Source organism: Xiphophorus couchianus, chromosome 18 (genome assembly GCF_001444195.1).
Source record: "Xiphophorus couchianus chromosome 18, X_couchianus-1.0, whole genome shotgun sequence".
NCBI lineage: Eukaryota > Metazoa > Chordata > Actinopteri > Cyprinodontiformes > Poeciliidae > Xiphophorus > Xiphophorus couchianus.
In genome coordinates, this window is record NC_040245.1 from 11249394 (window position 1) to 11265145 (window position 15752).

At 38.7% G+C, this 15752-nt stretch overlaps 1 protein-coding gene across 3 annotated transcripts; it reads right to left on the minus strand.

The window, feature by feature from the left end:
* Positions 1 to 2387: 2387 nt before the first annotated feature.
* Positions 2388 to 15436, minus strand: pcsk7 (proprotein convertase subtilisin/kexin type 7). Of its 3 annotated transcripts, none has more exons than XM_028045094.1 (17): positions 15301 to 15436; positions 14261 to 14562; positions 13655 to 13897; positions 13375 to 13509; positions 12305 to 12470; positions 12084 to 12174; positions 11927 to 11981; positions 11600 to 11738; positions 11395 to 11495; positions 9545 to 9712; positions 8528 to 8632; positions 8323 to 8437; positions 5406 to 5562; positions 5193 to 5287; positions 4957 to 5059; positions 4739 to 4856; positions 2388 to 3601 (listed from the first exon to the last, which is right to left on the minus strand). In XM_028045094.1, the coding sequence occupies exons 2-17, from the start codon at positions 14501 to 14503 to the stop codon at positions 3311 to 3313; spliced, it is 2325 nt and encodes a 774-aa protein (XP_027900895.1). In that variant the 5' UTR covers positions 14504 to 14562; positions 15301 to 15436; the 3' UTR covers positions 2388 to 3310. The 3 variants fall into 3 exon arrangements, with proteins under 3 accessions (XP_027900895.1, XP_027900897.1, XP_027900896.1); XM_028045096.1 differs by lacking the exon at positions 15301 to 15436 and adding an exon at positions 15149 to 15278; XM_028045095.1 differs by lacking the exon at positions 15301 to 15436 and adding an exon at positions 14654 to 15084.
* Positions 15437 to 15752: the final 316 nt, after the last annotated feature.

A 15752-nucleotide genomic window follows, 5' to 3' on the forward strand; every position in this document is an offset into this window, starting at 1 on the left:
AGTAAAGACACATTAAACTTACTTTTTTTCTTTTGGTCAAGATAAAAAACCATTTTGTTTAGAAATGTTCATGTGAGGACTTCCACATAGTTTTCACCTAGTTTCTTTCTATTTCCTGATGTAACACAAACTGAAAAAGTACAAAATATCAGGCTGTGCAAATCATTGCACTTTAGCAATTCAGCACATGTAGTATTGTGTGACTGTCCCCAAAAGTCAATATTAACTTTTATGTGTTTTACTCTTTCATTTCTTGAATTATAAATCTACCTTACAATAGCAGAACTTTACAAAATGTGTGGTTTTGATATCTCTTTTAATTATTATTTTTATTTTTTGCAAAATTGATCAAACAGTACTGACTTTTTAATTTTTTTGCCAAATTCTGATTTTTTCCTTAACTGTAACAGGCTTTAGCATAACATGTTAGCAATTTGTTAGCATTACAGACTGTAAAGATCCATCTAAATGTCTGTTTCATGGTCCATTTAGATGTTTTACCTGCAGCAGGTAAACTTGTCACCTTCCATGACAGTCAGAAGCCAAAAACTCAAATGAATAAAACATAAAAACTTCGGTACAGCCGGCCTTCTCAATATCCACTGAAGTTGATGTTGAGTAACTTTGGGCCTTTCAATAATTCAATAAAATACTATGTTCTCAGAGAAAGGTGCAAATGGCTCCAGGCAAAACTCCTTCTTTTCATTCCCAGAAAAACTCGCTACACAACAACCAAAGCGGCAAAAATGATGAGATGATGAATGAGTGAATTGACCAGCATCCAGTAAAGTTTTATTCTGTGTAGCAGCAGCCCAAATGTTTCCATTTAAATTTCTTCTTGAGCCTTATTTCATTTCTGGCACTAAAAGAGCTAGCTTGGAGCTTTCACCATCACCTCCTGCATTCCAGTGCCAGTATTAGCAGCAGCTCTTTGTGTTTCCGGCTCCACCACCGACAAAACAGTTTTTTTCTTAGCACCAACTTTGATTTGGGCCCGAGGGAAGAACCGCCTTCACCAGGATCTGGAGGTGGGTTCATGAGGCCAGCAGCCAGTTAAAACGTTAAAGCTTGCAGTCTTTAGAAACTGTAAAAAAAAAAAAAAACAGACTGTCGAATGACAGGGGTCATGGAGTCCAAGCAGCTAACAGCTGGTATTTTCTGCTGAATCTGTAAACACTTAGTTCTTAAACACGGTCAGCCTTTTAATGTCGTCAGAAGAGTTTCAAAAAACTTTCTCTAAACATTGTGTGCAACTCTCAGCTGGCTGGGATTGCTTCACTACAACCCTTGGTCTTTACGCATACATATTGCACTGTGATACTGCTCAATATTATTCTATGAGATATTTCATGATTTATTCTTACATATTTTGGTGTTGTGTGTGAGGAAAATATTCTGGCATAAACTAAATTAGTTGAAAACCAATTTTGCCTTATTTATAAATGTCTACTTAAATAAACTGTAGGATTAAGTTTGTTTTTGTTTATAAACTCTTATACAAGTTGTTTGAGTTTAATGCATGTTTAGTGTCTTGCTGTACAAGAAAATGCCAGGTCTGGGTTTCATGCGTTTATCTATTATTTTATCATCATCTATCCATACAGACTATTGTGATTGTAGTCAAATATGTATCTACTAAATTTCTGCATTCACTTATTTTATGATTTTTATTTTAAATATTTTTATTTTGGTCCTGTGACGAGTACATACTTTTTTGCGTGCTCGTCATGTCATTTTATCACTTTGACAAAGGGTGTTTTTTTTGTAAATTTGTCACAGAAGTCAAATTTTGTTGATCATGATTGATTCATAAAAGTAACAAAGCATTTAAGGGTTAGAATCAATTTTATAATTACATTAAAAAATATTTCTAAGATTTGTCTAAACTAGTGAAACCATTTAAAACTAGTCAATAAATAAAAGAGACAAGGAGTAGAACAACTCAGTTTTTCAAATGTGCTTTTGGTGAAAATCCTTGGTTCGCTCTTCTATCAGTGAATGCCTGCACTATTTCTGCGATAGTTTTGACAATAAAACATCACATGGTAGATGGAGAAACTTCTCAGGCAAACGTAAATAAAATCTTGTAAAACCAGCTAATTTCTGAAAAGTCACATATTTAACACAAAGGAAATAAAATCCGGATATCCCCAAAGTATTTTTCTATACTCATATTCAGAAGAGGAAAATACTTAAATCATAGTGTAAGCCCTTTCACGCGTCCTATAACATGTTATAGAATCGCTGGCAACAAGGAACCTTTTGAATGAAAATCTGACCCCACCCTTTATTTATTACTCAAAAATATGTATCCTATATTTAAATAACATTGTTTATGGAACTGCTGTATTGAAATGGATTTAAAGCTAAATAATAAAAGAAAGCAATATTAACTCCACCAAGCGTTTTTTATTTTAACTTAAACAAGCTGTGACTTGCACAGCAACACTCCAAAAAATTTGTTCAGTTATATAAAAACACCTGCAGCTTTTAATACATTCTTTAAAACTTGTAAAAATCCTATTATGCAGTCCATATATAGCAAATGTGTTCAGCAGGCACAAATCGTTGATATATTACAGTTTATAAAAAAATACATATAGCAAATCCAAAGCTTGAAAAATCCCACTTCAAGTTTTAATCAGATTTTGCTTACTTAGCTACAGATTTTTTTTTTTAAAAACAACAGATTTACAAATTGGAAGAAATAGCTCAGAGATATAAAAAACAAAACATAAGATTACCCCTGCAAAAAGTCACATTATAGCAACACTTCAAAGGAAGATTCTGGATATTACAAATACTCCCATCTCACACACAGACACACACCCACACCTACACAACTTACATTCCCTTAAATATTGCACACAACCTTTCTCTAATTTACTCCACTGGCATTTTGGCCTCAATCTGAAAATCTAATTTCTCCTTTGGGGGCAAATTTCACAACCCAATATGTACCTGTACCATTAAACTGGGTGGTTAAGTCCCAATAAGCCACCCACAGTTCATAAATCCCAATTTTAAAGAAAGCTTTAGAAGCTACAAGAGGTTTAATATCCTATTTTCCTGGTCAGGTGATGTGTTTAGTTGGAAGTGCACAAACGAAGACGTAAAATCACAGCCCAAACACATTCAAGGCCACTTTGTTTTTGGGGGAGGGGAGTAACCATGGTAAAAGAGAAAGAGTAAGAGACCTACTTTTTAATTTATCTGCAGCTCGGTCTTTAAGTACCATCACCGCTGTTGGAGGTGAGTCCAATCAGAGCAGAAAAAATGCCTGAGAAAAGGGAAACGTTTAGGCTCACTGTTACGTCTCCAGCTGTTCCCTGATGATGGGAACTTTGACCTCAGAGTCCAGCACAGCCTGCAGTTCCACCCCCGAGTCCTGGTCCTCCTGGTCCTTGTACTCTGCGATGTATTCGTCTCGATACTTGTTCGCCTCCTCCACTCCTCTGCCGTTGCTAATGTGGCTGGCTTTGAGATGACTCCGCCTCCTCGGCAGACACAGGAGGCTTCTGAGGTTCACCTGACCGAGCGTGACGTCCAAGATGTAGTAGACGGACCAGAAGAGAGCGAAGCATCCGAGCAGAAGCAGGAACTAGGTGGGGAAAAAAAAGAGAAGACATGTTACCACGGATTAAGTACCAAGTTATTATTTTACTCAATTCAGTTTTATTATTAGGAATCCAGTGAAAAGGTAAAGACTGGCCAACTGTAGCCAATTAGACTGACTGTGTTTCCTGCATCTGGAAATAAACTTAAAGAAAAAGGGGGAAAGTGGAGACATTTCTTCTCTTAACAAATAAACCCTATTGTTTACAATGGTTGAACTCGTCATCTGGAACATATTTCATTTAACTCAAATTTACTCCATTCCAGACATCAAGGGATATGTTACTGATGGAAAAACAGTAATAATTGTTTACAAATGTAGAGCAGGACAAGAGTTTATAGAAAGCTGTAGCTACACACAATTCTGTCAACCCAATGAATGTTGGAAGATTATAACTGTGTTGAGACAGAATGTCTGACAATGTCAAAAAAGAGAGAAGAGATGCAGTGTTCTGAACATTATTAGTTTATGAGCTGTAGTGTCAGCAGGTAATTACAGCATGTCATAGCTGGGATTGAAATTAAAACAAGAATCTCTGATGTTTTTTGTAACATTTCCAGCAAAAACAAAAAATGTCCTTCAACCAAGCTAAGGTCTGATTTTCTACAACTCTACAGAAGCAAGTGTATGGACACTTGGTTCCTACACATTCTTCAATCAAAAACAGCTTACAGAGTTTTTGGCTCCTTATGTTAGTTTCATAATCTGAAATATTAAAGTTCGTGCAGAGAGCCTTTTAATATGTAATCTGCATAAACAAATTGTTCGGAAGGAAGGAGCAAAGGAAATAAAGGAAGGAAGGGAGGCAGTCTAGAAGTGAGGAAAGCAGTGTAGAAGTAGAAAGGAAGTGCAGAACAAAGTAAGAAAAATTTTTTTCCACATTATTTGATTTTTTTTTCATACATTTCTAGACATGGAAAGCTGAAAAATTACAATCCATACTTTTCTATACCGAATGGGATTGACTGCAACTTATATATGCTCAAACAAAACTGGGCATCACTTTTTTGTTCTCATTTCAAGAAATTTTTCTTGCAAATTGTCTTCAGATGAACTGAATTAATCAAAGATACGGTAAGCCTTTGGTAGGTGTGAGAGTGTGAGCATGAAAGCTGCATTTACCTTCAGGTTGTTGGAGGTGAAGGGGTTAACGACCTCAGGGGGGATGTCTAAGCCTGGAGGACAGGGCAGGGAGAAGCTGCTGTCCAGATTTTTGCCACTCATGGCTTCCTCCACCAGCCTGCAGACCAGCGAACGGAAAACAATTAAGCGCTCATAATCATCGCATCCCAGTCGGACTTTAGACACCGACGGCAAACCGGCAGAAAAACTGGTCTTACGTTTGCCTCTCCTTCACTTCACTGGAAGTCATAGATGAACCGTAGAGTGTGAGCTTCCACTGTTTCAGCACTCCCACCGCGGCGCACTGATCAGACTTTTTATCTTGTGCAGAAACACATAAACGGGTCAGGGAGAACTAAAACCATTCACAAGAAGCCTCATAAAACCCAGACCAACAGTATATTAAGCTGACCGGAGAAGTGTGTGCATGTGTGTGTCTTCCCTGCTAACTTACTACTGTCAGAAATCCTGAGGGTGTATTGGCCTTCAGCTCTCTCTCCCCAGCAGCGCACGGTGGAGAAAGTCCAGTCCTGGTAGCCAGAAGGATCTCTGTGTGGAAACAAAAAAAAACAAACTTACCCTACCCGCCTTTACATCCACCCAAATATCACTCTGCTCCCTCCACAGCGAAAGCTAAAGGCCTTAAATAGAAAGACGCGCCGTATACCTGTCGATGGGCCTGCGAGCCCCGATGACAGAGCTCATGCCACTGGGACATTCCAGCACGATCTCCATATTCCCACGGCAGGGGTGGGTTATTGTCACGGTAACAGCCACATGCTCGAGCGTTTGCATCCCAGACGGTTTCAGGTCGGCTGCAGAGACTACATGAGAGAAGACAGCAGAAAGGGTAACGTGCAAGTTCAATTAAATGTCTTTAGGGCACAGCAAAAGATATATAAAAATAATATGATCTTCATTATATTTGGGAAAAATGTACAGTGGATTGCAAAAGTATTCAGACACAAAGAATTGTCACTTTACAAACTACAAATGTAAGGATTTTATGCAATTGAACACAAACTTGAGACAAAAGGCAGATTATACACAGCTTATAGGAAAATGTGATATGCAAAAATATTCATTCCCTCAACAATATCCACTACTGAATTCACTACTTTGTGTTGGTCTATCACATAAAATCCCACCGAAATACATTATAGAAGAGTATAATATAACATCAACGTTTTGGGATTATATCACGTTTTAATGTTATTTTCTCATCAAAAACATACTTGGAGTGTTGCTTTGATTCTTTCATGCATGTTGAAAAATTCTTAAATCTCTCAGGACATCCATTTGATGGTGCAACCCATAATAAAGCTCAGCTCCAACAGACTAGAGGCAGCAGCAATTACTAAACATCTTGTGGAACTGCATATTGACTCTACTTCTCAGTCCAGCATTGTAAACGGCAAAATGAGAAGCATTGTTGTGATGACTTGCTGAAGAGGGAGTGCTAGCTTCTTAAAGAGACAGAGGCCCTATGTCAAGGCATCATATTACAAATTCAAATTTCTCTTCAGGATTTTTTTTCCCACACATATATATATATATATATATATATATATATATGGAACTATATGCCTGGAAAATACATAATAAGACCCTACCACCCCTTTAAAGTTTGTAGTTGTGACAAATGAGAAAATGTTCAAAGAGTACATACAAAACCTGTAGACACCCACTTTTACAAAAATACTGCTGCACTCATACTAAAATAATTAGACACATTAGACCTCAATTTTTCTAAATGCTTTATATGCGTCATGTCAGTGTTATTTATTACCCCTTCATTAGTGTAATTGAAACACATCTGTAACTCTCTAATAAGGTGACAAACCCTGTTGCAGTTCTCCAACTCACTCTAGATTTCTCCTGTTATCTGTCTTTGAAGCACTTATCACTGAGTGCTCTGACCACAGTCCATCCGCTCAGAGAGGCTGCCTGGTAATTTCCCATCATTTCCTTCGGTCTGATTATTAATAAGCGCCAGTGCATCGTGACCATGCAGAGATACACATATCCCCAGGGCAGGGAGAATTGCAAAGGGACTGAAAGAGGAAAGTTAAACCTAACTAAATAACAATGTTTCCTTACGATGGAGCTTTTTCACATATTCATCCTTCATTTCACTTCAAAATCACCATGACTGCTTGTTGCAGAAAGGCTCAACCTCAGTCTCATCTGAGCAAAGCACACAGTTCTAGTTCAAATCCCAGTCGAGTTTAAGAACCTTCACTCTCCAGATGGACGGACAGGAAAGGTTATTTTTCTAGCTTCAGAGACTTATGGAGTTATATGGCTTTTAAAAATGGTGTTCATACAAATAAATGCATTTGTATCTGCTTTGTGTGTATGTTTTAAAAAATTACATATCATAAAACTTAAAAGTATTTTGTGCATTTTAAGATTTATTTGTAATATTTCAATCTAAGCAACTAATTGGCATGGAGAGAAAGTGTCCAATGGTTGTTATGGAGATGATCTAATGATGCAGCAGACATTTCTTTACCTTCTTCCTCACCTTAACCAGCCTAGTTTTTGTTTTCAACTTTTATATTTGTCTCAAATTGTCCAATCCAACACACAATCATCTCAAAATTCATGCTGTCTTATCTGTCCCGTTTTGCAGAGTGGCCAAGAGAGACGGGATGTTTTATTTGGTTTTTGTTTAAATATTTTGTGCTTCATATTCCATTTGGAAGCAATATTTCCAGCACTCTAATTCTAATACTCTTTCCAGGCATAAGAATCAACTCTAGGTAATGAGTAAACCTTGCTTTAAAATGTCCATTGGAAAGCTGCTCATGAAGGAAGCAGAACATATGACCGGCCTAATGGGCAATGAATCAGTCAGCAAGGCTGCCAAAACACAGAACAGTGTCAAAAGCAGATCCAACCACACTCTGTTACAAAGAGCTCATCAGGGAATTCGACCAAAACAGAATGACGACGGGTTCACAGAACAACATGAGTTAAAGTGAGTTGAGAAAATAATTCCTCACATTCTTTGAGAGTTTGCTCTGTAAAAACCAGCAGCTTTTTCACAAAAACATTGTTGCATGAGACCAAATGTACACAAACCAGTCTGTGGTCGTGTGATTAACTGCAATGAGGCGATAAAAGAAGGACGATAAAGTCTGAGGGAGGACAGGATCAGGCTGAGGAAGAGGGAAATGTTTCTACTTGAATGAGGTCATTTCAACAACCAGTTGTGGAAAAAAAAAAATGTTAGAGGGATTATATGCAGAGGGCTCTGAATATGAGAGACTCAGAGTGGAAAGGTTTGAGAGTGGAAGAGGATCTACAGAGATTTTATGTAAAAAAAAAAAGGAGATTTGGGGAGAAATTCAAAAAGGAACAAAATTTAAAAAAAGGGAGGGGGGTGGATAACAAAAGCAAAACTTACAAACTGCCGAACATTACCTAATAAGGACAGGCAGCCTGAGCAGCAGGCATGCAGGGAGGGAGGGATGGCTCTGTTATGGAGAGCTATGTTTAAACTCGACAAGCAACTGTCCTTCATAGAGCTGAGGCAGCGACAAAGAGCAAGAGAGAAGGGGAAAAAATAAAAACCCTACCATTCCAGGTGCGGATTAAGACTTTCTGATGAGTGAAAGTGGAAACGGGAACGGAAACGTCCTCCTTGATGACCGAGCTCTGATAGGACACGAGAAAAGGCACCGACTCCCACACCTGAGACACAACGAAGGAATATTGAGGCTGACTTCTGGTGGCAAAATATTTGAAGACAAAACAAAAAGTGAATTTACAGTGTGTATGTACCTTGGCAGCATTAACTAGTCTCCATGCGTTCAGAAGGCCAAAGCCATGCTGGTGGCTGTGATGAAAACCGGCTCCGTTCACTCCCCAGTCAGCAGCCATGTCGCACTGTTAGGAAACACAAAGAAAACATCCACACAAGTTTACCTTCATGGTCCTGTCCATCCAGTTAAACTAAAGTTCAAAAGTCTGGTTTAAAAAAATAAAAATGCACACATGAAGATTGAAAAATGTTGTCACCACAAGGCAGGGGCAGACTATCACCACATTTACTCTCAGCTATTGTGTAAATTAGCAACTCTAAGACAAAAAATATGTTATGTGAAACAAATAAAAAGAAATTTTAGAGCACTTAAATATTTCCTCTCATCTGACCTGGAATTAGATGACAAGGTGAATGCTTTAAACTTGACATCTTGTCTATGTTTCAGACTCTTAATTTGAAGGAAGCAGTTCCTTAAGTAACCTTGTCAGGCTCAGTGTGAGGCTGGCTGATAACTTGCCTATACTTGAAGCCTCTACCACTTTTTTGTCTTTATGTCCACCTCAAAATTAGAAGTATAGATGTGTACATAACTTAAAGAGTGCTGCTGACTGTTACTAGTGTTTGTTTGTTTTTTAAAGTGAACAAAACCTTAAATCTAAGAGAATTTAAGGCCTTATTTTTAGATACATGAATTTCAGACTTTTTAAGGATGCCCAGACTCTGCAACATTATTAGAACTGTGATTATGTTTAAAAGTATTTTGCATTTCGATTTCAATACTGTGTTTTGGTTAGAAGGAAGTTCTGTTGAAAATGTCGACAACAAAACAGGCAATTACGAGAGGAAAGCAGACTTGATTTTCATTAACAATACGATTTTTGTCTGTCTACACCTGTACTGTAAACCTAACAGACCAAACAATATAACAGCGAGAAAAAACTTTGGTAACAGTGAAGCCACATGAAATCAAATTTTATTTTTTGCTGCCTTTCGTTTTAAAACCTTTAACACTACTGAGGGTTTTCCTGCACTACCTGTGTGGCAGTGAAGGCGACGATATGCTGAACATCCCTCCAGGTCAAGCAGGGCCGCACCTGCAGCATGAGGGCCACCATCCCTGCTGCCAGTGGGGCCGCAGCAGACGTACCGGTGTGGCCCTCCGTGCAGCCTCTCCCCTTTTGCATCGACCAATCAGATGTCACCTGCAGAACGACACAGCTGGTATATTTATAACGTTTCAGAGAGGTGTGATCCATACAAATGATGAAATTACTGGAAAATACAACAGCACACCTAACCCCTTCAGAGCACAAAAAGATCTAAAACCATATAGATGGAGGGATTGGTGCATAAAGTAGCACCTACATCATTGCACCATCTTGATGATATAAACTGACAGCAGGTGGTCAGAGTTCAGTGCTGTTTGTGTTTAGTTAACAGTGTTGATTGGGGGGAATGTGAGGCCATATGGAGCTTAATAAGAAGAACAAAGAGCTTGAAAGTGAACACTGGTGCAGCTGTAAAAATAAAACGGCGAACCCATATTTAATACCTGAAGTATTAAACTCAAATTCTGACTTCCTCAGTTAAACAGCATATAAATACCAAGTTTAATTCTACACCCACTTTTGTTGATCCACACACCACCACTGCTGCTCTGTAATCATCCCAGTTCATTATTGAATGTTTAGGAGAAGCAAACAGTTGGCCGTTTGTGAAGCCACTTAGCATGTGAGTGTAATGCGGTCAGGGGTGGATCGGTGGTTAGGTCCTGGCTAATCTCAGTTTCCCACAAGTGATGACATCCTCGCAACAAAACAGGTTACCACGGTGACAGACTCAAACTTCAGCAAACAGATGTCAAGAGGTTTCAGTGGATCTCAACTCCTGTCATCTTCAGCCAGCATTTTCAGATGAATGAAGTCGCTGCATTTCCTGATGTGGAGGAGTTTACCCAAATGTTTCCATTATTTTAGAGCTAACAAAGATACTTAAAGCGACAGTGCATCATATTTCAACTGGTTCCCTTGATTTAATATTATTACATATAGACTTGGGCTGGTATGACAATCTCATGGCAATTACACAATAAAATTGAACAAACAACAGAATAATCACCAGTTATGTTTTGAAGTAGCTTTTAACTTGACTTTCCTACTTTTGGTTAATCTGTCCTGCTCTTATCTGCTTGCAGCGGCAGATGGTTACCTAGCAAACATGTTAAAGGTAATTAATAATAGCAATTATTCGTGGCACTTCTTCAGTTTCCACCACATGAGGACCCCTGGTTTTTGGGGCTGGAAATACTTCCAAAGAGCCAAATATTTCTTTCTGGCTAGTGAGGGAATAAATGTAGCAGCCTTTTTTCAGTCAGCTGCTCAGCAATGAGTGGAAAATATAGGCAGGGCAGCTGTATGCTCCATTCAGCCGTAGAAACCTTCAGTCACCCCGACACTCCCAGAGATCTCAGTTAAAGGACATTAAACTGCAGAAACAGCTTTATGGAAATTTTAGTATTATTAAAATCATACTTTTTTTAAGGTGGTTGTGTATCTATAAAGCTGACCACAACCTACTATGTACAGCTTTGGAAGTTCAAAAGAGAAACAAAGAATATCTGAAATTAACTATTAGACAAGTTAAACAGAGAAATCATTAGTACTGGAGTAATATTCTTACAAGTTTTCCTTCAGACCTTCTTCGTTTCTAAAACGAATCCATCTACTGCACTGTGGCTTAATAGCCTGCAGTTGGAATCGTTCTGCATATCATTGTATAAGAGTGTGAACATTGTGAGTGTTGCTGGGTGAGACAAACTCATCATGTAAACCTGCTTAAAGTGTTCTGTAACAAGAACAGCACTAAGCTCGCTTCAGTTACTTACGATGCTCCTTGATTTGGGCCCCCCGCTGCTGAAAGTGACAGCCAGCATAGATGCACAATCCTCTGCGTAGAATGGCTTCTTGCCTTCCTCATCAACTGCTCCTAAAAAACCCCCAACAACACTGGAGTATAATGACTACCTTCGTGTGTTGCACACAGTTGCAGATACACACATCGCCACACTCCTAACAATCTCTGTTTCTTACCTATCGTGATGGTGTAGATGGAGTTGGCGTAGCCATCATAGTTGCAGTTGTCTTCGTACTGACCCCCGTTACCGCTGGCAACTACAAAGATGCTCCCGAAGCCTCTTCGGCCTGCAATCACCCCGTGCTGCAGTGCAGCCTGATGGCAAAATAACAAAAAAAATTAAAAAAATAAAAAGCTGATTTAATGTTTTTAACATATGTATCCAACTTTAGAGCAAGGGAAAAAAACATCAATCTAGTGAAACTGCTGCAGAGTATGACACACAGATCTGTTGCAGTCTGCTGCCACCTGCTGGACAAAAGGAGAGCTGCAAGAAGGCTAACCTTGCCCAGGGGATGAGGTCCATCCACAGTGTGCCCGTCATCATCTGGTCCCCAACTACAAGAAGAAATGGTTTTTATTAGCATCCAAGAAATAATACAGCACATTAAAACATAATGATAAATAACAGAGAATTGTTATTATGACATCTACAGTTACCTGCAACTGTAGATGTCATTTATTTGGTAATGCTTGTTGAAGGCAATGGCCTCTAAGCTGTCAGTAAGGGGCCCATCAAGGACTCTGATACCTACAAAAAGCAAAAAAGAATGTCAGTGATTTCAGATCAGAACACATTTTTGTAAAAACTGGTGCCTCTTAGTAAAAGACTGTCGGAATAAAATCGTATTGAAAAATGTTAAAGACTGGGTGTGTCATACCTGCCACCTTGCTGCCATAGGCCACACCCACAGCGCAGAAGTTGTTGTTGGGAACGGCTGCGATCTCCCCAGCACATCGAGTCCCATGGTGATTGTCGCTGTGAGGATCTGGGTGAGGCATGGGGTCGGGGTCATTGGAGTTTAAGTCGTAACTCCCCTCTGGACTCTAACAGGAACACAAAAATCTATCATAAGGGCATCAAACCTTTACAAGCTTTGTTCTAGTTTAGCATCTAATAGGACAAGTTCAACTAGAAAGTGGTTAAGTTTGCTTTTACTTTGGAAGGTCGCATTATGTAATAATGTAATAAAATCTGGCTTCAAAATGATAACAATAATAGTTTCTTCCCCATTATGTAATACATTTTTTTCTCTTTTGAAAAGAGAATAACCATTTTCATACATCTCGGAATAATAAAGAAATATTTTAAGCTGTTTAATATAAATGCTAAAACTTCTTATTTTCAGCCCAAAAATTACATTGACTTTCAAAAATTAGCAATCAGAAATATCTTTTATCCAGTGATCTGTCATATTTACAATAGAATGGGATTTCCCAGAATGTCCACACTCTCATCTCTTCAGAAAGTTTTCATGTCCTGCTATCTGGCATAAACTATTGCAAAATTAATTTTATTACATTTTACATCAGTTATTACATAATGTGACTTTAATGCAGTTTTGTTACATTTGGAAGCCAGATTTTATTACATAATGTGGCACTACATATCCATTCTACTTTTAAAACAAGGCCAGCAAAGTACACTTGCAGTGAGTACAAAATTGTAACATAAAATGCACAACTTTAAGAGTATGAAAACTTCTGCAAGGCACTGCATAACTCCTCAGACCTTTGCTGTCATTTTTTGGAACAAAAATATTCCCTTTTAGATATATATTTTTTCTCTGTCTATGTTTCTTCATTCTGTTCAGCCCTGTTTGTTGTAGCACGCACACAGTCTACATGCTATAAAACCTCAAGCTTTTCTTCAAAACTTTGATTTACTGGAAAGTGCCAACAGCTTTGCTCACAATATGTGTTCCACTATCAACACTAAATTCCGACTTACATAGTTGAGCTGAATGTCTTTGTGGGTGTGTTCCACACCATCATCTACAACAACAACAGTGACCCCCTGGCCTGTAATGTTGTGCTCCCACACTCCTGTCACGTTGATATCCATGTCTCTGTTCTTATAATTGTGCTGTAAAGGCAGGAAGAAAAACTCTGTTAATGAAAGCCAGGAAAAATAAAAAATAGCAAGATGTCAAGGTGCAGATGTGTATGACAGGAAAGCTTGTACCGGTAAACTGTATGGAGGCAGACAGATGTATGCTATGTGTTCTTACCAAGTGCCACTGTTTATGATAGTTGGGGTCATTGAAGGCCAATGACCTCTTTGAGCGACTGAGCACTCTCTCCTTGGAGTACCACAGGACATGAGGATGTGTTGCTAGAACATCGCTCGGTTGGATGCTCCTTTTCCAGATGCCTCCCAAAGATCCAGTGTGAGGTTGTGATGAGCAAAGCAAATAGTGGCCTTCAAGTTCTCCAATCTGACCCCGGTTCTGAAGTCCCGCCTCTTTTGCTACCTACAAAGAAAATATTGGCATTGTTGTTCTAGTAAAATCAGCAAACTTACAAAATATTGAATTGAGCTTTTACAATAATAAATAGAGCAAATAGGAAGCATTAAAAAAACAACCAAACAACTAAGCCCTGTTTTAAAAATAAAAAGATAGTGGCCAGAGATACAATATCCACTTGTTTTTAATTTGTAAATACAGAAAAGGACCAAAGTCACTAAGTTTTCTTTTGATATTTCCATAGAAAATAGTTCCAGCAAATAAATTCAGCAGTACTATCTAAATATCTTTGAAAATGGTGAAAATCTATGAGTTCAAATTAAAACTGAAGTGCAAACTGTCATAAAAGATGCTGAAATACTACTATACCCTGTCAGCTATCACATCCAGGTGAACTGAGGCCTCACTCTCATCTTCATTCTGGTGATGCAGGCTGTGGTGGATCCGGACGGCCCAAGACTGACCTGGACCACATGACGGCCAAGCCGAGGATAAAGACGAGGCAGTTGAAGGGAAGGATGGGGCGACAGATGGCAGAAGGGTGAGCAGCAAGAGGGCTACGGAGGACAAAAAAATGAGGAGAAGGAATGTGGGAAAATAGGGCGCTGCCATGGCAAGGAAGGGTGAAACAACTGGTTCGCCAGGCAAGTCCTCTTCATCAGAGCAGCGATCTAGACAAGACAAGACAAGACAAAAGGATTTTATTAGTGAGGACAATTTGAGAATGACAGTCTGCTTGCTTAACATCGGGGTGCTACATACAGAGGGAAAGTATCACAAATCACAGCATCACTTTATCTGGGTTCCAACCTGTGATGAGCAACTCTGTGGCTATAAACCAAACCTTCGACAATCGCTACAGTGAAAGGAGTTGTCACTACAATATTAGTCATATCTTTCAAAACAAATAGTATTCCGTTTACAATAGGTCTGCATTTATATTAACATAGTGAATGGGAGAAAATTCTTTTGTTTCTTATATATTTCCTTTAAAGGAATATTTCTGTCATAACGAGGCTACAATAAGATGGCTTAAAGTACGACTGCTATGCCTAAACATTGGCATTAGCTCTGATGACATGCCTGTGTTTGTTACTGTCTATCACATATCTAGCTTCTAGTCTAGTTCTGCGACGTTTTTCAATATAATTAATTCTCTCGTAAATAGCAAAGACACTACGTTTATACTGACTTCTTGACTTACATTAAAACAAATAGATAAATTCGTTAGAAAAAACAGTACAACCTAATGCAGACCTCAAGTTTCACCGCACCGTAGTTGTTTGTTTTAGCTGCGTTAGCAGGTTAGCATTGACGTGCTAACGATTGAAACGAAAGTTTCTCAATAAAACAGAGCTAAACATGTGATTATCGGCGACAGTCTATGGTAAAACATAAGCATGTCTTACTGTTCTAATGAAAGAGCTCTATTTGAGATCGACAATTAATATTGAGAGCGCTATCGCCGAGCTTGACACTCCATTTCCGTAATCCAAGCTCTCTTCAATACGTATTACGTCATACAGACTGCGCAATTATCGTGCGTGACATTTTGAAAGGCCCAGGGCCACCGCAGGTAGATCAGAGGAAGTGGATGCACTCCCGTACAAGAAGCAAAGAAGCAAAATACAAGTTATTTTGAAAGCGACGTGTGTTTTTGTTTTGTTTTGTTTTGTTTTTTCTTTTAATTCTAGGCGGAAGCGTTTTTGCCGGGGGCGGTCAGGCGATCTACTAGAGCGATCATGTGAGTTTAACGTCATTAACAGCTAAAAACCCCCCAACCACTTTGTAAAATGTAAACTGCTGCTGATCACATCAATTCTGGTTAATAATTTATCTTAATTAATTTAATTCACAATTA